This window comes from Zootoca vivipara, chromosome 6 (assembly GCF_965207765.1).
Source record: "Zootoca vivipara chromosome 6, rZooViv2.hap1.1, whole genome shotgun sequence".
In the NCBI taxonomy this organism is placed as follows: Eukaryota; Metazoa; Chordata; class Lepidosauria; order Squamata; family Lacertidae; genus Zootoca; species Zootoca vivipara.
The window spans coordinates 21,651,153-21,677,414 of NC_142589.1; the positions used below are offsets into that span (position 1 = coordinate 21,651,153).

The 26,262-nt window shown below is 47.0% G+C and overlaps 1 protein-coding gene across 1 annotated transcript in view; it reads left to right on the top strand.

Annotated features, from left to right (window-relative positions):
* Positions 1–26,262, top strand: part of VWA5B1 (von Willebrand factor A domain containing 5B1) — a 67,017-nt gene that overhangs the window by 29,210 nt on the left and 11,545 nt on the right. The window contains exons 9-17 of the mRNA XM_088671760.1: positions 2,680–2,790; positions 3,864–4,066; positions 7,038–7,152; positions 16,024–16,209; positions 17,669–17,864; positions 20,372–20,568; positions 23,257–23,485; positions 24,455–24,775; positions 25,726–25,863. Coding sequence (XP_088527886.1) covers positions 2,680–2,790; positions 3,864–4,066; positions 7,038–7,152; positions 16,024–16,209; positions 17,669–17,864; positions 20,372–20,568; positions 23,257–23,485; positions 24,455–24,775; positions 25,726–25,863 — 1,696 coding nt within the window. The remainder of the gene's footprint in view (positions 1–2,679; positions 2,791–3,863; positions 4,067–7,037; positions 7,153–16,023; positions 16,210–17,668; positions 17,865–20,371; positions 20,569–23,256; positions 23,486–24,454; positions 24,776–25,725; positions 25,864–26,262) is intronic.

Genomic DNA, 26,262 nt, shown 5'->3' on the forward strand with positions numbered 1-26,262 from the left:
CAGCCACCTGTTGGAGCACCCAGGAAGCTTGGCCAAGTAGCTGTACCCATGAAGAGCAAGAACTTTAGGGCACCTGTAGCTCGCTTCCAGGAGGGAAACCTATTTATATGGAGGTTGTGGATGTTGGTGGGTTGCAGCCAGCCAGCCAGCCAGCCACCCCTCCAACATTGATGAAAATATGGGCGTCCTATATTATAATAATATAACTCTGAGCAGCTTCCAACATATATGAAAACATAATAAAACTATACAGCCCTGCCTTCAGATGTTTTCTAAAGGTTATCTCCTTGGCTAGGGGTTTGCATAACTCCACACCCTTCAACGATTCTCCAATGAAAATAGGGACATCCTAAACAAGAGTGGGACATAATGGCAATGCGCCCACCTGACAGGTACCGGAACTGAGTTCTGGTGAGTTCCAGCTGAAAAAAGCCCCGGGACTTCCTGTACAGAAAGCAGGTGCTCCGTCACGGAGCTTTTCGACTCAGCCCTGCCGTTTTGCTTAAAATGAGCAACTTTGCAGAGGGCTGAGCCTACTAAGGTTTTGTTGCGTTGTGCATTCAGAAGCAGCAGAGGAGGGAGAGAGACAGCAACCTTGTCTAGTCTGAGGAAATTGTAATTTCTGTTTATGAACAGCAAGATTGGAAATGGGTCGCCTGAAGGGAATATTATCTTCATATAAACAAGATTATGCCTGGGTGGGTGGAATAATGGTTTTGGGTGCAGCGGAAACCCATTGTCTCTTTGTATTGCTAATGGCAGCTCACTGAATGGAAATCACAAATCTAGATTTATTTCTTAAACTCCCAAGGGGGGTGGGTGGTGGAAACATGTTCTGGTGCTAGGGAAAAATACCTTTGAAGGTGAGTAAATAGCTGACAATGATTCACCTTGTATGTATTTAATTTTTAATCTTCCTTGTTAGCCTGTCTATTTATCTACATCTCTTGGAAGAGCTCAGGAGGGGACCCTGCTAAATAGTGTGTGTGCTTGATGTTGAGCATCTGCTGTTGAATGACTGTGAATGAGTCTGTAACTCTGAGTTCTCCTGGAGTCATAGAATCATATAATTGTAGAGTTGGAAGGGACCCCAAGGATCATCTAGACAAACCCCTGCGATGCAGGAATGTGTTCTTGAGTACAGTCTTGAATATCATTAAACAAACTGCCTTGGCCCTGGGTGGTTACCTGGTGGGGTAGTAATTTGCCTGCAGGGGGTGCTGCTTGGGAGGCCATGGCAGCCCCAGGGCAGAAATCCAGGACCTCACCAAGCAGAGCTGAACACATTTTGAATTAAGTGGAAATAAAACTCTTTATCAACTAAAGAGAGGGGCCCTTCTAAGACTGCAAAACATGGGGTCACCTAACTTTGGACCTTGGGGCCAAATTGCATGGTTCTGTTGTTGCAAGTCCCCCAAAATGACCCCCAAAATGACCCCCAAGAAAGTGACAGACAGTGCCAAAAACACAATCTGATGTCGAAAAGTGGAGAACTGGACTTCAGATTGGGAAAATAAGAAACTGAGAGCAACTGAAAGTGGCAGATTCACCAGTTCCTAGCCCAGGGTCTAAAACATGGGTAGGCAAACTAAGACCCGGAGGCCGGATCCAGCCCAATTGCCTTCTAAATCCGGCCCACGGACGGTCTGGGAATTGGTGTGTTTTTACATGAGTAGAATGTGTCCTTTTATTTAAAATGCATCTCTGGGTTATTTGTGGGGCATAGGAATTCATTCTTTATTTTTCTTCAAAATATATTCCGGTCCCCCACAAGGTCTGAGGGACATTGGACTGGCCCCCTGCTGAAAAAGTTTGCTGACACCTGTCTAAAATGACTAGTGGAATCCTGCAGAACTTTAGTGCTAATTTCTGTGTTATCGTCCGGCAGGGGGAGAGGAATCTATCTATTTGCAACCCAGAAAATCCTGTGAGTTTTGCATCATAATTTCATGCGATGGAATTCACGGTTGTCTTCCGGCATACTTTTTTTAATGCCATTTAAATTTCTTGTGTGACGTGGCATTATGTTGATCAAAAATCCACAGTTACATAATGCAACGGGCAATGCAGTGTAAAAGGAACATAGGAATCAGGAAAACAGCAGCGCTGCAAGTTGGCTGAAATGGGAGGACTTGCAAATAAAACAAATATCGCAAGGACATCATCAGTCTCCACTGCTCTTTGATCCAAAGGAAACAAAGACTTAGCTCCTTTAGCTGTGCTGGTCCCCAGAATTTCTCAGGCTCAGGGAAGTGGCAGCCTGTTGTGTGTGTGTGAGAGAGGGGGGGAGAGAGAGAGAGCTTACTGCTTCTTGAAGAAGCCCATTTCCCTGCTGGAACAGTCCTCAACAATAAGAGCTCTCTACTAATGTTCTGCTGAAATGCAGTTTCCACTCTGGAGCAAGACAGCCATTCAGGTAGTTGAAAAGCACGATCTTCTTAGTCTTCATTTCTCCAGACTAAACATTCCCAGCTCTTTCAACCCTCCCTCAAAGGACTTGGTTTGCAGACCCCTCAGCCGCTATTTGTCACATTAATTTTCCACTCCTCATTTTCTTTTCTTCCTCAAAGGAAACTAAAGCTCTCTGGACTTTTCTTTACTTCTGGGGAAAATTGGACTGCATATATGCTGCTCCCAAGCAGAAGTCCTGACTTTCTGTTCCTTTCTTCCTTTTGCCAGGATGCCCTCCTGGTCATTCTGAAGAGTCTGATGCCAACGTGTCTATTCAATATCATTGGATTTGGATCGACCTTCAAGGCCTTGTTTCCTTCCAGCCAGACCTACTGCGAGGTGAGGGAACGCTTTCTGCCTCTTCTATTTTAAATCTCCTTTTCCTCAGAGATCTTAACCTGTCATGAGCAGACTTTGTGGTGACTCCGTAATTCCCTTTAGAGTTTCACATGATGAGATTCTAGCTGGGCCTGCCTCCTTCATCACATCCCCCTCAGCTAGGCCTGTCACCCTCCACTCACTGAAGAATGAACAGGATTTTCTGGAACCAGTTCACTGTGCGTAGATTAGGCCTGCATGTGTAAATTTCTCATACGGTAATCTCAATGTCAAACGTATCCACGATTCCAGCTAATTCTCACCTATCTCATTGATCTTGATGAGAAATGAGTTACCCCTCCCCCAGTTCTCTCTTCTTATATGGACATAAGAAGTTCCCTGCAGGGTCAGGCCAATGGCCCATTTAGTCCAGCCACCTTTTCTCACTGGCCAACCAGATGCCATAAGGAATACCTAAGTGCTCTCTCCCCACTTGCAATTCCCAGAAGCTGGCATTCAGTGTCTCCATCACTGAAGACGGAACATAGCCAGTTTGTGCCTAGTAGCAGCCACTGATAGCCTTATGCACCATGACTTTTTTCTAACCCACTCTTAAATTCATCCAAGTTGGTGGCCACATATGACGTTCTTATGCTTTGGTTTAGAGAAAAAGTAAGAGGTGCCATGATAGAAATTTATAAAATTATGCATGACATTGAGGAAGCTAATAGAGGAAAGTTTTTCTCCCTCTCTTGTAAGACTAGAACTTGGGGACATCAAATCCCCCGGCTCTGAGCCTTGTTCCCTTGGGCATTTCCCTGCTGGTGCCTCCCTCCACCCTTCCGCATCCATGACAATTGTGTTGCAACTGATGGAATCGATGGCGTTGTGTGTTTGGTTGCAGTGCCAGGCTTACAATAGTTTTGCAGGTGTGCTCTCAAGGCCCCCAAAAGTTGGTTGCTCCTCGCCTAGCATAGCCCTTACATAACCCTGCCCCATATCCTGCCTCTTGTTCACGTGAACCCCACCACAAATGCCGGTTTGCCTTTTGTTCATGTGTGAGCCCCCTGAGTGGTTCTTGTGCTCCTCTGCAGGAGAACCTGGCCGTTGCATGTGAAAGCATAAAGAAGATTCGTGCTGACATGGGGGGCACCAACGTCTTGTCGCCCTTGAGGTGGGTCATCCGGCAGCCGATCCACCAAGGCCACCCACGGCTGCTCTTCCTGCTGACCGACGGTGCTGTCAGCAACACGGGAAAGGTCATCGAGCTTGTCCGGAACCACTCGTTCTCCACTAGGTAGAAGCCCCTTCTGGCATTTCCTCCCCCCCCCTTTTGCAACAGCATCTCCCATCCTACACTGTATTGACAAATCTATTTATTGACTTGTGACCTTTATGCCGGGCTGAATGCAAAGGCAGATCTCCCCAGGACCAAGTGCCTTTCTGGGGCTTTGTAGAGGTTGAAAGCTCTTTCTGTGAGCTCCCAAGCTCTCAGTCTGACTGTACTATCATGTCTCCTTCATGTTTAAAACTGGAAGAAAGCTAAAGGAATCATGGATAGAGATCATGGTGGGAGGGAGGAGAATTGGCATTGTAGGCTAGTAGACTCTTATAGATTTGGTGAGGGTCAGTCTGGATGATGATACCTGTGGGTCTCTTCCAAACCTACAATTCTGTATCTGTGATGGCAGAATCTATAAGAGGGAACCTGGTGAACTTAGAATCATAGAATCATAGAATCATAGAGTTGGAAGAGACCACAAGGGCCATCCAGTCCAACCCCCTGCCAAGCAGGAAACACCATCAAAGCATTCCTGACAGATGGCTGTCAAGCCTCTGCTTAAAGACCTCCAAAGAAGGAGACTCCACCACACTCCTTGGTAGCAAATCCCACTGCCGAACAGCTCTTACTGTCAGGAAGTTCTTCCTAATGTTTAGGTGGAATTTTCTTTCTTGTAGTTTGAATCCGTTGCTCCGTGTCCGCTTCTCTGGAGCAGCAGAAAACAACCTTTCTCCCTCCTCTATATGACATCCTTTTATATATTTGAACATGGTTATCATATCACCCCTTAACCTTCTCTTCTCCAGGCTAAACATACCCAGCTCCCTAAGCCGTTCCTCAAAAGGCATCGTTTCCAGGCCTTTGACCATTTTGGTTGCCCTCTTCTGGACACGTTCCAGCTTATCAGTATCCTTCTTGAACTGTGGTGCCCAGAACTGGACACAGTACTCCAGGTGAGGTCTGACCAGAGCAGAATACAGTGGTACTATTACTTCCCTTGAGCTAGATGCTATACTCCTATTGATGCAGCCCAGAATTGCATTGGCTTTTTTAGCTGCTGCATCACACTGCTGACTCATGTCAAGTTTGTGGTCTACCAGACTAGTCAGACTTGTCAGACTAGTCCCTTTGTTGAGGAAATGACCCTAGCTAGCCAGCTAAGTAGGGACGCGGGTGGCGCTGTGGTCTAAACCACTGAGCCTTGGGCTTGCCGATCAGAAGGTCGGCGGTTCGAATCCTGCGACAGGGTGAGCTCCCGTTGCTCAGTCCCAGCTCCTGCCCACCTAGCAGTTTGAAAGCACGTCAAAGTGCAAGTAGATAAATAGGTACAGGTACTGCTCCGGCGGGAAGGTAAACGGCATTTCTGTGCGCTGCTCTGGTTCGCCAGAAGTGGCTTAGTCATGCTGGCTACATGACCCGGAAGCTATACGCTGGCTCCCTCGCCTATAGAGTGAGATGACTGCTGTCACCATCTGCAGTGATCATGGAGCCCAAGAAAGTAAAATCTCTCACTGCCTCCATTTCTTCCCCTTCTACTTGCCAGGAGGTGATGGGACCAGAGGCCATGATCTTGGTTTTTTTGATGTTGAGCTTCAGACCATATTTTGCGCTCTCCTCTTTCACCCTCATTAAAAGGTTCTTTAATTCCTCCTCACTTTCTGCCATCAAGGTTGTGTCATCTGCATATCTGAGGTTGTTGAGGGATATGCAAGTGCAAATCTGAATTAGCCCTGTAATTAAGTTGGCCTGTGCCATTGGGCTGGGAATGGTGTACAGTTAAGCAAAATCTGTGCTGATGAATGGATGCACATTTAAATCAGGCATGTGATGTTGAATGGGAGGCGATGCACAGTTAAGCCAAGCCTGTACGCTGGCTCCCTCGGCCAATAATGTGAGATGAGCACCGCAACCCCAGAGTCGTCCGCGACTGGACCTAATGGTCAGGGGTACCTTTACCTTTACCTTTGGCCAGCTAAGTACCCATCCTTTGCATCTTAAAGAGTGACCTCTGTTGCCATAGAGATGAATGAGTGGGCCTTTTCTCACCTCACCTGGCTGGATGCCACTTCATCCTAGAATGGCGCACAAACAAAAAGTAGTAGAATACAATAAAATGTAATAGAAACGAGTTAAAAAGAATAATTAAGATGCACCAGAACAGATTTAGAGCCAGCAATGATACGAGAGATTTTATAACCAAAGTTGAAGGCATGCACATAACAGCATCTGCAGTCTTGGTAACTATGCATGTGACATCATTATATACCAATATACCTTTAGAGGAGGCTCGCCGTATTGTGGAGAACATATTTCCTACTAGAGAATCCCAACAACCACCTACGTTTTTTCTCATGGAACTGGTTTACATTATTTTCGAACACAATTTTAAAAAATTTGTTACTGATTTTTATTTACAAACCAAAGGAGTGGCTATGGGGAGTGCTTGTGCCTGTAGCATAGCGAATCTCTTCATGGGAAAGACAGAGGAAGAGTATCTTATGAATCGAATGGCCAATCCTTTCTATGATAAAATACTTGTTTTATAAGAATTTGTCGAGGATTTGTTTTTAATATTTAAATCAGCGGAAGATATAACAGTAATTAGAGTGCAGCTTGCCCTAACAGCATACGAGTCAGCTCCTAGCAGCCGAAGTCCCTTCGCCCCCCCTCCCAATAAATGACAGTGGACAGCATCTTCTGTGCCTTAGTTTCCAAAAGCCTGTCTCTGAATAGGAAGGAAGGAACAGGAAGGAAGGATAACAAGGAGGAATCCTGTCTAACCCTGCTCAGGAGGGAATTTCACAAGGCAGGAGCAGCCACAGAAAAGTCTATCTCTCATGCCTCCACCAGCTGTGCTTCTGATGTTGATGGGAGCAAAATTCATTTGGAATTGCAGCCTTGCAGAACTTTCCACTGCCAGAGTCTCAGCATTTCCTTTCACCCCCATTGCAGGCGCATCCAATCCCTCTGTCTTTTCCTCTTACAGGTGCTATACTTTTGGCATTGGGCAGAATGCCTGTCGGAGGCTGGTGAATGGCCTGGCTGCCGTGTCCAAAGGAAGTGCGGAATTCCTGGTCGAGGGAGAGAGGTTGCAGCCAAAGGTACTGCTGTGGTTTTCCATCTCCTTTGCACCCATGAGAAACAACTGGAGTCTGCAAGAAAGGGTTGCAATGTGGGCTGCTCCTCTTCACTCTTCCAGCCAGCTAGCTGAATTACCGGATTATGAGAGAGGGAGAAAAAGTTCTTTACCTATCCCTCCCCCCCAACCCCACATACTTTCCATACAAAATGCATAGATCTATAAACTTTCTCTATCACATACAAAGACCATGACCCCAAAACGTAACCCCTGGGGAAGATACTGATGGGGAAGATACTGCAGCTCCTCCCAACCAGAGGAGCCCTTTAAGATAGCATAGCTGCTATCTGCTAAGACGTTTATCCAACAGGGGCCACTGAGAGCTGTCCAGGGTCCTGATGTCTGTTTAAGCTGCTTCTGCCTGACTTAGCCTGCCTGGAAAAACTATCTGATGGCTTCCAGTTCCCTGGCCCCAAGCTCTGATGCAACAAGCTATTGGGCTCCCCTTGAACCCAAGGAGGACTGTTGGGAATGATGGGAAGTGTGCTGTGGCAATAGGTACTTCCTATCGTTCTGGTGATATTGTCCCTGCCCGCTCAATACACTTGCTGCCTCCACTTCATCCTCTGCACGACTGTACAAGAATCACATGCAGAAGTAAAAGAAGACAGATCTAATTTAGAACACTCCAAAAAAGTGTGTGTGTGTGTGTGTATGTGTATATGTATGTATATATTGGGGCCTACAGATGGCAATTTGTGAACCGTGATTCAGAAAGTGGTGGTTGGAGGTGGGTTCTCAGACATGCTCCAAAGTGTCTAAGCAAATTTAAATCTACTCCAAAGCAAATCAATTGCAAGAGTTTTTCCACTGTGAAAATGTGCATAGATCTGCTCTCCACCCCCCCTTGTAAGTCTGGGGAAGGGCCAAAGTGTGCCCTGAAGACCAATCACTACTTCCAAGTCCATCTTCCCAAGTTAGGGACTAGAACAGGTGTCCCCAAACTAAGGCCCGGGGGCCGGATGCGGCCCAATCGCCTTCTAAATCCGGCCCGCCAACAGTCCGGGAATCAGCATGTTTTTACATGAGTAGAATGTGTCCTTTTATTTAAAATGCATCTCTGGGTTATTTGTGGGGCCTGCCTGGTGTTTTTATATGAGTAGAATGTGTGCTTTTATATAAAATGCATCTCTGGGTTATTTGTGGGGCATAGGAATTCGTTCATATTTTTTTTCCAAAATATAGTCCGGCCCCCCACAAGGTCTGAGGGACAGTGGACCGGCCCCCTGCTGAAAAAGTTTGCTGACCCCTGGGTTAGGGTGTGGGTGAGGGTTAGAGTTAGGGTTAGGGGGTTAGGGTTAGAGGGTGAGGGGTAGGGGTGAGGGGTGTGGGGTGTGGGGTAAGGTTGAGGGTTAGGGCTGCTCACTCCCTCTCGACAAGGGAGGATAGGTGGGAGGGTGGGCGTGTCGCAGGGTCAAGGTGAGGGTGAGGATGAGGATATGTGTTAGGGTAAGGGTGAGGGTGAGGGTTAGGGGTTAGGGGCTAGCGATTAGGGTTAGGGGTGAAGGTGAGGGTGAGGGTTTAGGGTTAGGGTGAGGGTTAGAGTTAGGGTTAGGGGGTGAGGGTTAGGGTGAGGGTGAGTATTAGGGTTAGGGGATAGGGGGGAGGGTTAGGGGTTAGGGTTAGGGGTTATGTGTTAGGGGTTAGGGTGAGGGTTAGGGTTAGAGGGTTAGGTTTAGGGGTTAGGGTTAGGGTGAGTGTGAGTGTGAGGGGTTAGGGTTAGAGGGTTAGGGTTAGGGTTAGGGTTTTAGAGGGTTAGGGTTAGGGTTTTAGAGGGTTAGGGTTAGGGTTTTACAGGGTTAGGGTTAGGGTTTTACAGGGTTAGGGTTAGGGTTTTAGAGGGTTAGGGTTAGGGTTTTAGAGGGTTAGGGTTTAGGGTTTAGGGTTTTAGAGGGTTAGGGTTAGGGTTTTAGAGGGTTGGAGGTTGGATGGCGGCGAACAGATTGAGGTTGAATCCTGACAAGACAGAAGTACTGTTCTTGGGGGATAGGCGGCGGGCAGGCGTGGAGGACTCCCTGGTCCTGAATGGGGTAACTGTGCCCCTGAAGGACCAGGTGCGCAGCCTGGGAGTCATTTTGGACTCACAGCTGTCCATGGAGGCGCAGGTCAATTCTGTGTCCAGGGCAGCTGTTTATCAGCTCCATCTGGTACGCAGGCTGAGACCCTACCTGCCTGCAGACTGTCTCACCAGAGTAGTGCATGCTCTGGTTATCTCCCGCTTGGACTACTGTAATGCGCTCTACGTGGGGTTACCTTTGAAGGTGACCCGGAAACTGCAATTAATCCAGGATGCGGCAGCTAGACTGGTGACTGGGAGTGGCTGCCGAGACCACATAACACCGGTCCTGAAAGACCTACATTGGCTCCCAGTACGTTTTCGAGCACAATTCAAAGTGTTGGTGCTGACCTTTAAAGCCCTAAACAGCCTCGGTCCAGTATACCTGAAGGAGCGTCTCCTCCCCCATCGTTCTGCCCGGACACTGAGATCCAGCACCGAGGGCCTTCTGGCGGTTCCCTCACTACGAGAAGCCAAGTTACAGGGAACCAGGCAGAGGGCCTTCTCGGTAGTGGCGCCCACCCTGTGGAATGCCCTCCCACCAGAGGTCAAAGAGAATAACAATTACCAGACCTTTAGAAGGCATCTTAAGGCAGCCCTGTTTAGGGAAGCTTTTAATGTTTGATTGATTTCTGTATTTTAATATTTTTTTGGAAGCCGCCCAGAGTGGTTGGGGGAACCCGGCCAGATGGGCGGGGTATAAATAATAAATTATTATTATATTATTATAAAAAGCCTAACATTTAAAGAGTTGTCAGTGTAGGGAGTCTGGCACACCAAGCTGCTTTGACATCACACTCAAACAAAAGCAGCCCTGTTTTATTGCTCCTCTCTTCCCCCCACCGCCCTTTCTGGCTAGTGAACACCCAGGTTCAGGTCCTGGCTAGAAAACAGAAGGGCAGGTTCCACTTCTTGAGAAAGTTACATCTCCTCTGCTTCTATTGTCTCCGATGCGGTGAAAGCAAACCCCTTTCTCCAACCAAGGCAGTTCTAATCTTCCTGCACATAGACACGCACTCCCCCGCCAATCTCCCTGCTCTTACATACAAAAGGGTAAATTGCATCTCTCTGGTGACTGGTCCGCGGGGCCGCTTTTCATCCAACATAACTGGGCCCACTCAATGTGTGGGCGTCAGAGAGCGGAGAAAGAGCACCAGCTGCCAAACTGCCTGCCTCCGCAGTCCTTCTGAGATTGGGGGAGTGGGGGGAGAGATCATTAGATGATCAGAAGTTTTAGACTCAACTGCAAGACTAACGCTGTGTTGTCACATTAAAAGACTGGAGCATCTTGGAGGAATTTTGAATTGTAATGAAATCCAGGGTGGGAATGCTTTTCCTGGTGGGATGATGGGATTAAAGGAGACACTGCAGAGGCTGTGCGGCTACTACATTTGATGGCTATGGTCCACCACCTGGCTCAGTACTGCCTACCACTGACTGGCAGCGGCTCCCCAAGGTTTCAGGCAGGGGAATGTCACCGCCTTACCTGGAGATGATGGAGAGAGAACCTGGGATGTTCAACAAACAAAGCAGGGGCTCTTCACTGAGTTATGGCCCTTCCCCCAGAAAACAGAATGACAAAGGAGGGTGCTGGCCTCAGATATGCTCTGCCTGGTTCTATTTTTCAGGCATAGTTTCTGTTTTCTGGACCCTGCCTCTGACAAATCTCTGCCTTATGGATTTTTGCCTCTTGTTAGAATTTTGATTGTTCAATGCACAATATCTTTTATTTTGCTCTAGGGATTTGATTCCTCCCTAGCATCTCAAGGAGCTACATCCCTGAGTGGAGGATGGATACCTCTCTATCAAACACACATGCAAATCCAAGCACACAAACCTTTACCCAAGCTAGGAATATCAGAAGCTGCCTGATACATGATACAAGCACATGGGAGTGTGTGTGTGTGTGTGTGTGTGTGTGTGTGTGTGTGTGTGTACAAAGAAACTGAAAGATGCAGCAAACTGTGCAGGAAAGATAATTGATTCCTCTAACTCACAGACAAGCAAAGGCTCTCTGAGATATCAGGCCTTCCCCAGCCCCTGCCTGTAGATGCCAAGGACCTGGGACCTTCTGAAGGCAAAGGATGAGGTCTACCAATAGGCTACAATGCTCATAATAAATACAGGAAGCTTCCTTAAGCACTAATTAGACATATGCTTCACGTAGCTCAGTACTGCCTACCTGCCAGGGCTTCAGGCTGTACCTGGAGATGCCCAAAGTGAAAATTGGAACCTTCTACATGAGGGGCACTGTTGCCTGGAGCTGATGGAAGCCGAAGTTCTAAACATCTGGAGTCACCAGGTTGGCAAAGGCTGCTCCGGTCCACCCTGATCAATGATCCCAAGTATGAGCCAGCAAATGAAACAATTCTTGAGAAAGTCTGGCTCAGATGCATGCAGTTGTCTTTGGTTCCCAAATGTGCTGACCTTAGAACGCTGGAGTAATATTGATAAGAACAAGAAAATGGAAACTCTGTGTGGTCTGAAATGAAGAAAGGAAGGGGGAGGGGAAGCTCAGGTATGGCTGTGTTGGAAAGACGCAGTAATTCCCCTCACCTCCATTTAAAAACAACAGGCAAGGGAAAAGAGACTGAGATGAGTTTAATTGGGCCATAAATCTCTTGCTGGAAGGAAAAGAATTTGGGGGCTGTGATAAGAACGCTGCAGAGATTCTGGGAGTTGGAAAGGAGTATTAAATCTTCAGCGCCTTCAAAAACTGCCCACCTTTTCCTAGGCTGATGGGGAAATTGCATAGATCTGCAACATGCTTTACTAGTGAGATGGAATGGTTTCTAGCAGACTGTTGCATGTTCCGAGACATTGAAGCAAGGGGCGGAGAGATAAGACCTCTGAGAAACTTTGAGATGCAGTTCCGTCCCAAGCCACGATGGGAGAAAACAACAGCTGGGAAGTGAAAGAGACAACACCGTATATGGACAGAAGGAATCTCCATGGATATAAGAGTTTTCAGATGCAGGGCACAATAAAGATAATAGTTTGAGTTCCTCACTTGAAGCTTTATAAATTTATATACTGTAACATCACGAATGGAAATAATTAATTATGTAGCTGTTAATGAAGGATTATTGTAATTGAAATGTAACTGACGTTAATTAGGATTATGGAAGACAGCGATATAAGATTGGAAATGCACCCAAACCATCATGCGGGGAGCCACTTTCACTAAAATGTAATAATTGGGAGTTGTTTGGCACTTTAATAATTGTATAGTTTGGGAATTAATTGTTATTGTTATAATTTGGCTATTTTGGGGGCTATATTGGAAAACTAATTTTAAAATGTCATTTAAAAAGTGTGCTGATCTTAATTGCCAATTTTGTCTCGGCTCATGCTCCTATGCAGTAGGGTGACCAAACTTAAACTGAGCTCATCGACCATCTTCCCTGCATTGGCTGACTCCAATAGAAATTCTTTAATGATAGAAAACAACTGATTCCAAAGCACTTCAAAGTTTGCACTGGCTTCCTAAAGCCAGGTGAAAACTCTCAGGCACACAAAAATGGGTGCACTGGGGCCATCATTCTGATGATTCTAGTCCAGGGGTCAGCAAACTTTTTCAGCAGGGGGCCGGTCCACTGTCCTTCAGACCTTGTGGGGAGCCGGACTATATTTTGAAAAAAAATATATGAACGAATTCCTATGCCCCACAAATAACCCAGAGATGCATTTTAAATAAAAGGACACATTCTACTCATGTAAAAACATGCTGATTCCCGGACCGTTGGCGGGCCGGATTTAGAAGGCGATTGGGCCGCATCCGGCCCCCGGGCCTTAGTTTGGGGACACATACCCTAACCCTCTAAAACCCTAACCCTCTAAAACCCTAACCCTCTAAAACCCTAACCCTAACCCTCTAAAACCCTAACCCTCTAAAACCCTAACCCTCTAAAACCCTAACCCTCTAAAACCCTAACCCTCTAAAACCCTAACCCTCTAAAACCCTAACCCTAACCCTCTAAAACCCTAACCCTAACCCTCTAAAACCCTAACCCTCTAAAACCCTAACCCTCTAAAACCCTAACCCTCTAAAACCCTAACCCTCTAAAACCCTAACCCTCTAAAACCCTGTGGAAGGACATGTGGATCCAGAATTGTCCTTCACAGTCACTTACGGACTCATTGTTAAAACCATGTCTATGGAAGACAATCTTACTCAGCTACGAGTGATCACCAGAGAAGAGAAGATGATGATTATTAGAGCAAAAGGAGGGAAAGTGTATTGCTCCTTGAGTTCCTTGGAGACATTGTATGGATGTTGAGGTGCAACTCTGCTTGCTTAGAAGACTCTGCATGGTGGGAGAGAGATATAGTGGGAGAGTCCAGATTCCTAAATTGTCTCTGTCCCTTTGATCTCTGTGCTGACCTGTCCTTTTAAGTCAAGGTATCATTTAAGTTTCATCATCTTTCCTCTTCCACATCCTCTCACGCTTTTTCTGGACTTGCAAGCGCCAAGGTCACGTTGCTTGTATCTTCCAAGAAAGAAGGGGCAATGGGAGCTTATTTGTTTCTCCAACTAGTTAGTTAGCTAGGGGTATAGAAATCTTTCCAAACAAGAATGCGCTTCCTTTAATAAACATAAGCTTCCTTATCTTACACTCAGTCCGAGTGCCTTCCAATTAAAGGTGTGCTCCAAGCAAGGATTCATTTTGCTAAAGGTAACCTCCTGCTGTTGCATACAAACACCAAGTGCTGACAGGAGGAAAGGTCAGATAAAAATGCCATGAATATATAAATGTTCACAAAACGTTTCGACCTCCCAACTCACAGTCCAGCAATGACACTTCTAATCAGGGTTGGTCGAGCTGGAAAATAAGGTTTCAAGAGTCTGTGGGCCACCAGCTCATCTCCTTCCAGTCTGGATTGTATAAATTCTTGCTGGCTCACAAGTTTTGCACAACTTTTAATTTTTTTGCACCCCCTTTTTTTTACAGATCAGCCAAGTTTGGTGTGAGGGGGGGGGGGGAGAAAGAGACAGAGTAAATGAGGGGATGGAATTTATGTGACTTCAAAAGCTTGAGGTTCTCAGCTCTGTATCCCTGAGATGAAAGCAAGCATTTAGAGGGCCATTAATTTGGCCGTTGGACTGTTTGAAAAAGCAGTGTCAGCTGCTCTCGGGGGACACATGAAGCAGCCTCATCTAAAACAACACTTCCCTGTTTTGCAGTGTGATTTATAGCAGAAGGGTTCGCTCTCTTTTGCCTCTGAAAGCAGCTCCTGAACCATGGGCTGGTATGGAGAGGCAGAGGATTCTGAGGACTGCAGCATTGCAGACAACATTTTTTTTAAAAAAAGTAAGTGTAGTGTTTAGCGCGCCCTGTTCCTGGAGCACTAACACGAAGGAAGCAGCATAGGAATGAATCAAAATCAACAAAGCAGCTGTGGCACTTTCAATACATTTTAAAATACATTTATTGCATCATAAGCTTTCGAAAGCATGTCAAAGTGCAAGTAGATAAATAGGTACTGCTCCAGCGGGAAGGTAAACGGCGTTTCCGTGCGCTGCTCTGGTTCGTCAGAAGCGGCTTTGTCATGCTGGCCACATGACCTGGAAGCTGTACGCCGGCTCCCTCAGCCAGTAAAGTGAGATGAGCGCCGCAACCCCAGAGTCGGTCATGACTGGACCTAATGGTCAGGGGTCCCTTTACCTTTAAGCTTTCAGAAGGTGGAGTTAGGAGTGAGCAGATTCACCACCCCGACACACACACACACACACACACACACACACACACACACACATATATTGTTCATGGGTTTGCTCTGTCTTGTGTTTCACTTCTCCTGAACTCTGTTTAATTGGAGCCATACTCAGTGGTTTCACTCATAAGGATTGAAGTATCTGTCCGTTTCAGCTTCTCTCGGTTTCTCATTCTTAAATTCAGTTCTCCACATTTCCACAGCAACATTTGCGATTCTTTAAAAAGCGAAAAAGTCATCAGCATTTTGGTGCAGATTTCTCCTGATAAGTGCATTTGTATGCATTTTCTCCCCGAAATAACATGTTCCCCCCTCCCCAAGCAATTTCCCCATATATAATGCATTTTCTATGTTACGTTCACCAACGTTATTGGACTTTGGTATGCAGTGTGTGGGTTGTGAATTTGGCTTAGAGAGAGTGAGCTTTACCTGTTGCAATCACACATAGGGATTTGAACCGTTGCTTAAGAATCACTTTGAGCCTTCGCTTAAAAATAAAACAAGATTCTAGTCCTCATGTTTCTAAGGGCTGGTTTAAATAGGAAATTGTATTATGTTGAGTCAGACCATTGGTCTATCTAATTTAGTAACTGTGTCACTGACTGACAGTGGCTCTCCAAAGTTTCAGACAGGTCTCTCTCAGCCCTACCTGGAAATGTTTGGAATTGAACCTGGAAATTTTTGCATGCAAAGCATAAACTTTGCCAATGAGGCGTGTTGTTTCTCACATTCTCCTACCTTTTATGCATGGGAGCAGGTGTTGATTTGGGTTTTTAGGGCTTTCTAGTTCAATGCCAGTACATCAATTATTCCTAGAAACAAGCTAAGCACCCATGAAGCTCTTTATTCTGCCAACTTTCCATAGCAGTGAGCAGCCTTGCGTCCATATTCTGCTCTAACCGAAATTTCCAAGCGGCCTTCAAAGGCAGCTCCAGGTAGAACTCATGGCAGTAGTCCAGCCTGAATATGTGGATAACTATGACCAGATCTCAGCACAAAGCTTTACCAGTACACGTGATTGGAATCTGATTTGACAGACTTGCTCTTGCTCTGGGTTCCCAGATGATAAAATCTCTGAAGAAGGCGATGGCTCCTGTCGTTAGCGATGTCTCGGTGGACTGGGTCTTCCCTGAAACAGCCGAAGTCTTAATCTCTCCTGTCAGTGCCAGCTGCCTTTTTCCAGGGGACCGGTTGGTGGGCTACAGCATTGTCTGTGATACGTCCCTGTATGTTTCTAACCCCAGGCTGGTGAGTAACTCCCCACAGTAAACCTTCTGCTTAATATAATGCCATTAACGATATGCGTCCAGGATCTGGCTCCATCCTGTTCTTCCACCATTATACTGTAGAAAAAATTGGGGTTGACTTTTACAGCTCAACACTCCATCCAAGGATTCAGTGTCCCCTAAATCCATTATCAGTCAGAGATGAACGGTTGGAGGCAAGGTCCGGTGAAAGCAAGGTAGATCTTATTTTTCTGTTGCAGTAGAGTTCCCCTCCCCACCTTGCAAGGAGGCAAGGACCCAGAAAGAAGGTGTGTGAGAACTTCTAAAGACTTTAGAAATTGCCCGGCCCCTTAACCAAAGACCACCCAAAAGCATCATATACACATCATAGAAAGAGGCGGTCTGCAACAGAAATTTGAGTGTGGCTTTTCTCCTGTCTGTCAAGATAATGGTCACTGATCGCATTAACTGGCTAGTCTGGGCCATTCTTTTGAGATGGTGAATACCTTTGTTTTGTTTTCTTTTTAAAAAATTGTTAATCTAGCTATCGATCTATCATCTATCTATTTATACTTTTCAAGTTTATACATTTCACTAATTTTACAATCATTTTGTCATTTCAAAACTTGACTTCCTTCCCCCTCTTTCTGTGGTTTTAATATCTTCTGCATATCCAAATTAACTTAATTTGCTCATTTACTCATCTTCTTTAAATATATACTTTTATGAAACTGCAGATTATTACAACAATCCTGCCAATGGATTTCATCTGCTTATAATTCATCTGTAAATATTCAACAAATCATTTCCATTTTTTTTATTTAGAAAATTGTTATCTTAATTTCTTATTCTTCCGGTAATTTTTGCCGTTCCTGCATATTCCATAAGTTTTTATATCCATTCTTCCTTTGCTGGGACCTCTGTTCTTTCCATTTTGGGGCAAGTAAATACCTTAGTTCTTGAATCCAGGTCACAGCCCTACCCTGTTCAATTGAGATTCCTGCATTGCAGGGGGTTGGACTAGATGACCCTTGGGGTCGCTTCCAACACTACAATTCTATGATTCCGTGTAGAAGGCATTATACAAACTCAGTGCCCTGAGAATCAGGAGATCCACTCCCAGTTTCATCAGGCAAGGCCAAACTCAATGAGGCAATGTTTCAGCCAGGTAAGGGGGGATCTTTTATTGATGGTCACTCTCATCTGAGAAATCAGACCCGGGAGAAAAAAAGACAGCAAGTGGAGAAGGGCTGTAGCTTATCATTAGAGCACCTGCTTTGCATGCAGAAGGTCCCATGTTCAGTTCCAGGCAGGACTGGGAGAGAAGCCTGTCTGAAACCCTAGACGGCTACTGCTAGTCAGTGTAGATAGCAACGAGATAGATGGACCAAATGGTCTGGGTCAGTATCAGATAGCTTTGTAGCAGGAGCTGAACAATCCCTTTGAACCAGTTTCCTTCCTCACTTTCCTCTCTTCCCCAGGACAAGAGGCGACGCTACAGCATGCTGCATTCCCAAGAGTCTGGCAGCTCCGTTTTCTTCCACTCGCAAGAAGAAGGAAGTGGCTCGGATGCCTGGGGCTGCCTCAAGGATTCAGAAACCAGGTTGCCTTCAGAGAGGACCCCTGAACTCCTGGGGATTGGCGGAGACCTGGGAAGTGAATCTGAAGTGGACTCTGGTCAGCTTCCTCTCCTTCAGCTCTTTGGATGTCGTTCATACATGTAAAAGGGGGAAAGGAGATTTTCTCCTTTACTGTTCCTAAACGTTCCTCCTTTTCCAGATGTTTTGCTCCGCTCTCCACGTTTCCAGATCAAGTTTGGTGGTGGTGTGGCGACCTCATGAAAATTCATTAGCGTTCTTGTGCAAATTTATTTTCACATACACATGCTTTTGTGCAATTTTGCCTAATTCACACATCTTTTGCAAAGCAACTTTCCTTAATGTGTGCATTAAATTCACGAACGTGTGCGCTTCCCCCCATACATATTCATTTTAAAAAATTATTTTCATATGCAATGTTTGGTTGGAGATCTCCATTGCAGAATTCAGAGAAGTGCTCGTTTTGAAGGATAGCTGTGCTTCAGTCTGTGTATTGGTTCAGAAAGGGTGGATTAGGTAGGTTCATCTTTAAATGAAAATGGAATTATCTTTCTGCCAAGTCCTTTGGAGAGAGGCCACCTTCTTTTGGTTTCTTTTGCATGTCGCTTTACAGTTCACAATGATTCAAAGTTCAGGGCCTCATCCTGGAAAGGCATTTTTACCTGGTGCAGTAAAGCACCATACTTTAGATGAAAGCCAGTGTGGCAAAGTGGTTAGAGTGCTGGGCTAGGACCTGGGAGAGGACCGGGTTCAAATCCCCACTCATCCATGAAGCTCTCTGGGTGACCTTGGACCAATACCCATCTCTAGGGCTAACCTACTTCACAGGATTGTGAGAGTCAAATGGAGAGGGAGAGAACCACAGATACTACTTTAGGCTCCTTGAAGGGTCATTCCACGCCAAATCACCTGGTGCCATGTGTTCTCACAACTTGGATTTTCTTCATTTTTTAAATGAAATAACCTCAAATTAATTTTTAAAGATTTTTTTGGTCTAAAATTGGGAGCAGGATTATTATTTTTTATTTTTGCGTGATTTAGGGCCTAGGCTAATGCAATTTCTGTGTCAGTTTAGGGGGGGAAAGCCTGTTTCGTTTATTTTTCAACCAATTGGACTTATTTGGGTATCAAAATAAATATTATTATTATTATTATTTTAAAAAAATTCTCTTGCACCCAATTTTGGACCAAAAAACCTTTACAAATTAATTTGAGGTTATCTCATAGGTTGCTACAAGGGACCCAGTTGGCGCTGTGGGTTAAACCACAGAGCCTAGGGCTTGCCGATCAGAAGGTCGGCGGTTCAAATCCCTGCGACAGGGTGAGCTCCCGTTGCTTGGTCCCAGCTCCTGCCAACCTAGCAGTTCGAAAGCATGTCAAAATGCAAGTAGATAAATAGGTACCGCTACAGCGGGAAGGTAAACGGCGTTTCTGTGTGCTGCTCTGGTTCACCAGAAGTGGCTTTGTCATGCTGGCCACATGACCTGGAAGCTATACGCCAGCTCCCTCGGCCAATAATGTGAGATGAGCGTGCAACCCCAGAGTCGGTCACGACTGGACCTAAGGGTCAGGGGTCCCTTTACCTTTACCATAGGTTGCTACACATAATTTTTTTTTTGAAGAAAACCTGAGTCGTGAGAGCACGGTCGAGTATTTACCTTGTGCTAAAAGGAAGTCTCTTGATACAGCTGTTTGTGGGATCAGATCAGATTTGCTTTTCTGCATTTTTTGCCCACCTGGTGGTGGTGGTGGGGAAAATCCAACCAGTGTTGAGATGGGGCAAGCTGACCTGCCCCAGCAGAGACTGATTGGAAAGTGGAAAAAGTCAAAGCAGCAAGTCCTGAGGAGTGAGAGGAGGATGAGGGTGGCGTTGTGGTCTAAACCATTCAGCCTCTTGGGCTTGCAGATCAGAAGGTCGGTGGTTCGAATCCCCGCAACGGGGTGAGCTCCCGTTGCTCTGTCCCAGCTCCTGCCAACCTAGCAGTTCGAAAGCACGCCAGTGCAAGTAGATAAATAGGTACCGCTGCGGCGGGAAGGTAAACGGCGTTTTTGTGCGCTCTGGTTTCTGTCACGGTGTTCTGTTGCGCCAGAAGCAGTTTAATCATGTTGACCACATGACCCAGAATGCTGTCTGTGGACAAACGCTGCCTCCCTCCGCCTGAAAAGCAAGATGAGCGCCGCCACACCATAGTCGCCTTTGATTGGACTTAACTGTCCAGGGGTCCTTTACCTTTACCTTTTTTATGGTCCACAGTCTGCGGCTGCTCATGTGTCCACCCCTGTCACGAGAGGCCCAGGTGACCTCAGTGGCCAGGTGTGTTTTTTACCAGCCTTTTTATTGGCTGACTGATTTTATTTCTCAAGGGAGCTGCAGCTTTGAGGAGAGCTTTGCCTATTAAACTTTCCCCTGCCCCTCCCCCCCGGTCTATACTGCTATGTAAAATAGGGTTGTATCCAAGGCTGGTCCTACTCAAAGTATGTCCATTGAAGTTAATGGGCATAGCTAACTTAGGTTCATTAATTTCAGTGGGCCTACTGTAAGTCGGATTTAGTTGCATACAACCTACTGGCGCTTTGTCTTCCCAGGAGTGGACACAACAACAGCTCCGTCACGGCGTAGGGCGTACAGCACCAATCAAATTGCTGACCACGAGCCATTCCGGAAGGTTCCCACAGCTAGCGACCCCAGCTCTGCCCTCATTAAGAATCCGCTTCGGAAGGCCCAGCTGCAGGATCTCACCCAACTCAGCCCAGAACCGCCATTGTGGCAGGTTGAGTTTCAGGTAAGCTTCATTGCACTTTAAGTAAAATATACGTTGGAAGGGTGTCCCTGGAGCTGCTTATCTGCGTGCCTTTCTGTTGTTTTCTAATGGGTGTGTCAAAAGCTTATTTGTCACATCTCCGAAAGTTCAGCACATCAGGGCAAGTGGCGCAAGCTATCTCCCACCATGGTAGACTCTCTCTCTCCAGATTCACACATTCCTAAACAATATGCAAACCAAAACACAGCTATTCTTAAAAAAAAGAATTTTAAAAAATGTGAACCTAGGAATGGAGTGTGACCCTCTCAGTACTACATATATAAATCCCTAATCCCCACCCCCTTCTTAAGAAAGGGCCTTGTTTAAAACACACAGAACGCCACAGAACGTCACAACAGAGATTCCAGCTGTGGTTACCAAGCAACTGAGCCCTGGTATCATACACCTAATCTTCCTCTCTGTAATTAAAGCATTTGGCTGACTGAAGCTCATATATTTTGCTTTGTCTACCTCGCAAGAGGTCAACGAAACCTTTCCAATAAGTGGAGCAGCATAGATCACTCTAGACATGACGTTCAGAGGAGTCAGGGTGCCGGTCTGTTGGCTCTATAAACCATCAAGCGTCCCTGTAGCACCTCGAAGATTAACCGTGGTTGGAATCATTGTGGAGAGCCGCTAGCTTCACTGGATACTTAACCGAAGTGCATCTGACCAAGTGAGAATGAAAGCTTATGCTATAAGGAGTAAGTCTTTGAGGCAGTGTGAGACTCCCTCTTCCTCAAACACAGCATGATTAAGTATACATGAGCATCAGAGGCCTGCTGGATCAGGCCAACAGCCTATCGAGTCCAGCATCCCGTTCTTCCGGTGGCCAATCAGGTGCCTGCAGCAAACCAACAAGCAGGATTCGAGCACAAGAGCACTATCCCTTCTGGGGTTTCCAGCAGCTGGTATTCAGAAGTATTGCTGCCTCTAATTACAGCATGGAAGCAGTTGTTTGGACTCAGGTTTAGCTTGCTGTAAGATGCCTGCTCAGGGGCCGTGGGTGTGCTGTGGTCTAAACCACTGAGCTTAGGGCTTGCCGATCAGAAGGTCAGTGGTTCGAATCCCTGCGACGGGGTGAGCTCCCCGTTGTTCGGTCCCAGCTGCTGCCAACCTAGCAGTTCGAAAACACATCAAAGTGCAAGTAGACAAATAGGGACCGCTACAGCGGGAAGGTAAACGGCGTTTCCGTGCGCTGCTCTGGTTCGCCAGAAGCGGCTTAGTCATGCTGGCTACATGACCCAGAAGCTGTATGCCGGCTCCCTCGGCTAGTAAAGTGAGATGAGCGCCGCAACCCCAGCGTCGTCCGTGACTGGACCTAATGGTCAAGAGTATCTTTATCTTTAAGATGCCTGCTCAGGAGTGCCAACTTGAATACAATATTGGGGGGGGGGAGTAAGCCCTGCCCCGTATAATCAATCACAAGACACAACATGCACACCATTTGAATGGCAATGCCAATCAACTTTGCGGACCCTCATCCCCCCTCAAAGGGAACTCAGTCCCTAGGAGTTGGCCCTTATGTGCCTGCTCTCTGTACCATTTTTTAAATACAGTGGTACCTCAACTTACGAAGATGATCTGTTCCACGGTCGTCTTCGTAAGTTGAAGTCTTCGGAAGTCGAAGTGCTGCTATGGCACATGTGCGAAGCGCAATTTTGCACTTCTGCGCATGCGCCGACCAGACTTCCGGAGGCTTCGACTTCGGAAGTCGAATTCTTCGGAAGTCGAAGCCTTCGTAAGTTGAGGTACCACTGTAGATGCTTCTAAACTCCTCCCCATATTTTTGAGTTCTGAATGGCCTTGTCTCATGCTCTACTGACTTGAGCTATAATGCCGGATTATTCTTGGCTGATGGGCACTGAGAGCCCAACAATATCTAGAGGGCTATTACAAGCCAACAGACCTTGTGGGAAGCCCAGTCTGCAATCTGAGGAATAGTAGCAGAAGCTGACCAGAGTCCACTTCGGATTCACTTCCCAGGTCTCCGCCAATCCCCAGGAGTTCAGTTTTACCTGGCTGGATAGAATGAGTGGTGTGTGTGTGTGTGTGTGTAAATGTTTGGCTTTGGTGTGGCTGGAATGAAGCCTGCTGCACAAAGGTAAGAGTCTCATCTGCTGCTGCTCCTCCCACTTTTGCCTCAAGCCCCACCCATGGAGCACCAAAAGGTTTGCCCCAGAGCAAATGCAGCCCTTGGAGCCAAGAACCTTCCCTTCCCTTGCTGCATGTGGACCCCATTTCTGACCACTCTTGTCGCTCAGTGGCGTCGCGTGGGTTGCCAGCACCCAGGGAAGGATGGAGTACACACGTGCATTCAACTGCCTAATGACATCTACATTACCCAGGAGATCGCAGCTGCAGAGATAAGAACAGAAGAATCATTTCATTGCCTGGGGAGGTCACTTCCTGGTTCACATGGAGAGGTCATTTTCAACAGAGCCACATAAGCATGCAGCTGAATTGACGCAGCACAGGGTGTTGACATTTTGAACTCCCTAACAATTTTCTGCCCGGGGCAACTGCCCTTTTAGCCCCCAAACACTATGCTACTGTTGTCACTGTTATCTCAGAACCAGCTGTTCTTCCTGAGAGATGCCCTTGTTTCCCCGGAGTGTGTTTGGGAGGGAGTATGCACGGGATCCTACCTCTCCTCTCCTGACCTTTCAGTCTTCTCAGGCTTTCGCTGGCAGCCCTCAAATATCTACCCCAAGAATACGGGGGGTCGGAGCAAGGCGGCCCTCCCTGCTGCAGCAGAGTCGTCTCTCCTTCTGCCACAACCCGGAATCACCACAGCAGCACATCAGCCTTGCGCAGACTGGGAAGAACTTTGGGCCACTTGAGATGGACTCCCTCCCAGGGTCCATTTTTTCAGAGAGCCGGAGCCCAGGGGATCTGGGTAAGCCATCCAAATGACCAGGCCCTAAGAGGCTTAGTTTGGTCAGAATTGAGTAAACACTTCCAGAGTTAACACTAAGTATAATACTTCTGGCAAATGAGCTACTGTGCCTGCTAGAGGGCCATGGAAATTTGTGTCCCGGCCTTTTTAGACCCATGTACTATCTGAAACCGAAGGGGCACATGGGTTGCCAGATGTGAAATATATTAGCATTATTTTCAGCTCTCCTTGCCCCATTGCTAGTTGAAAATATTGAGTTAGACAGACTAATGATTTGACTTTTCAAGTAGCTTCATATATCACTCCCTCTAATAGCAAACTCAGCTGGTGAGTGCTAACAGGATGGTAGTCACTTCATGCTCTGGCACCGGGGGGCGGGGCTGGGGCGCGTTCTGGGGGTAGGCCGCACCGCCTGTAGGGGCGGGGCATGTATTCTGGGGCGGGGTTGCCAGCGCGGGTGGGGGAGGGGAAGCCACCATGGCGCCCTCGGGATCATGCCACCCGGAGCGGAGCGCTCCCATCGCCCCTCGCTTCCTATGCCCCTGATTGTAGCCAAAACAGTGCCACGGAGGCGCACGAGGGAAGCATTGGGAATGGTGTGGGGGGATCCAGAAGATTGCAGAAGTACAAAAAGATTTAGGGGGAGAATCATAGAATTGGAAGATACCCTGAGGGTCATCTAGCCCAACCCCTGCAATGCAGGAATATGCAGCTGTCCCATACAGGGATCGAACCTGCAACCTTGGAGTTATCAGTACTATGAAGAGGGCACCAACCCCTCTCCAGCCCAGTGGGGAATGAGCAACGCAATGGATATGGAATACTGCGGTGGAAAACCAAAGGGGGGGGGGAGGAGGAATGGAGCAGCTTGGAAGAAGGGCATGGCTGGCTGAGTGGAAACCTGAACAAGACATTTAGTTGCAGGTCCCACAGGTATCATGTAATTGCTTGCATGCCTCTCCCCTGCAGATGTTGCCCAGCACCCATCCTTCCTCTTTGAAACGGAGACTTCATCGGATTGGGAATCCTACGACCCAGATATTGGCTCAGCCGGCGGCAGCTGGCGGCACTCTCCAAGATCCACCTGCAAGGCAGTGGTGAAAGGGCTGCGGAACAACGAAGTGGTCCAGTGGGAGGTACTGTTTGACATCGCGCCACTTTTCCAAGGCCGGGAGGGCAAGAGGAATGACGAAGATGATCTCTGGAGTGAGACCTTCCACCACCTGGCTGCCAGGTCCATCGTCCGGGACTTTGAGCAGCTCGCAGAGAGGGAATGTGAAATTGAGCATGGTAAGTTGCATTGATAGCTTCAATGAAAGTGCTACTCTTTGCTGGGGCTGGGGGGTGGAAGATGGAGTTCCCCCAGTAAGCCAAACCATGTTTTAACATACTGTAGATATAACTTGGGGCCCTGTCCACCACCACCATCATCATCAATAAAATTTATATACTGCCCTTCATCTGCAGATCTCAGGGCGGCTCACAACATAAAATACAATATAAAAGCACAAGATACATGATTTTAAAAACCCTACAAATCAATAAGCCCGCTCCCAGAAACACATGTAAAAGGAGTATAGGATGTTAATCAGCCCAAGGCCTGGTTGAAGAGGAACGTTTTTGCCTGGCACCTAAAGGTGTATAATGAAGGCGCCAGGTGAGCCTCCCTAGGGAGAGCATTCCACAAATGGGGAGCCACTGCAGAAAAGGCCCTTTCTTGTGTTGCCGCCCTCCAGACCTCTCATGGGCCTCAGATGATCATCTCAGGGTCCAGGCAGGTTCATATGGGCATCTTTCTTACTGTGCAGTCACACTGGAGGCCCTAACTCAGGGCTCCCCAAACTAAGGCCCGGGGGCCGGATTCGGCCCAATCAACTTCTGAATCCGGCCCGCGGACGGTCTGGGAATCAGCATGTTTTTTACATGAGTAGAATGTGTCCTTTTATTTAAAATGCATCTCTGGGTTATTTGTGGGGCCTGCCTGGCGTTTTTACATGAGTAGAATGTGTCCTTTTATTTAAAATGCATCTCTGGGTTATTTGTGGGGCATAGGAATTTGTTCATATTTTTTTTTCCAAAATATAGTCCAGCCCCCCACAAGGTCTGAGGGACAGTGGACCGGCCCCCTGCTGAAAAAGTTTGCTGACATCCTGCCTAACTGTAGGAAGCAAACTTCTCTCTGTCTGGGAAAAAGAGAGAAAAAGATTGACTATCTCTACCCGGCACTTTTTGTCCAACAGGGTCCAGCCGGCGGTACCAGGTGAATGCCGTGCACACCAGCAAAGCCTGCAATGTGATCAGCAAGTACACAGCCTTTCTGCCTGCAGACCTGAGCAACAATAGCTACTTGCCAACCGTTGTGGAATATCCCAATGCAGGTAGAGGAGCTTAGCCGGAGCACGAGGATTGTGGGCAACAGCACCTGATGCCACCTGGAAGGCTGACCAGTACAAGGGTTATGGCATATGCTCCCGTGGACTAGAAATGTAGGAGGCTGTCTTGTTCAGAATCAAGCCTTGGAGCCATCTCATGCAGCGCTGCCTGCAATGGGTGTAGCCAGGATATAAATATTATTATTATTAAATTATATTACCTGCATTCCCTTCTGAGAAGCTTCCCAGGGTCCCCATGCCAGCAGTAGGCAAACGTGGGTGAAGAAATTGTGGGGGTGGGGTGGGGTGTTTCATTTCCATTGGGTTAGAAGACATGTCCGCCCCCTCCCAAACCCTGAAAATTTCCAGTTCTCACTCTATAATGAGTCCATCTGATTTGTTCCA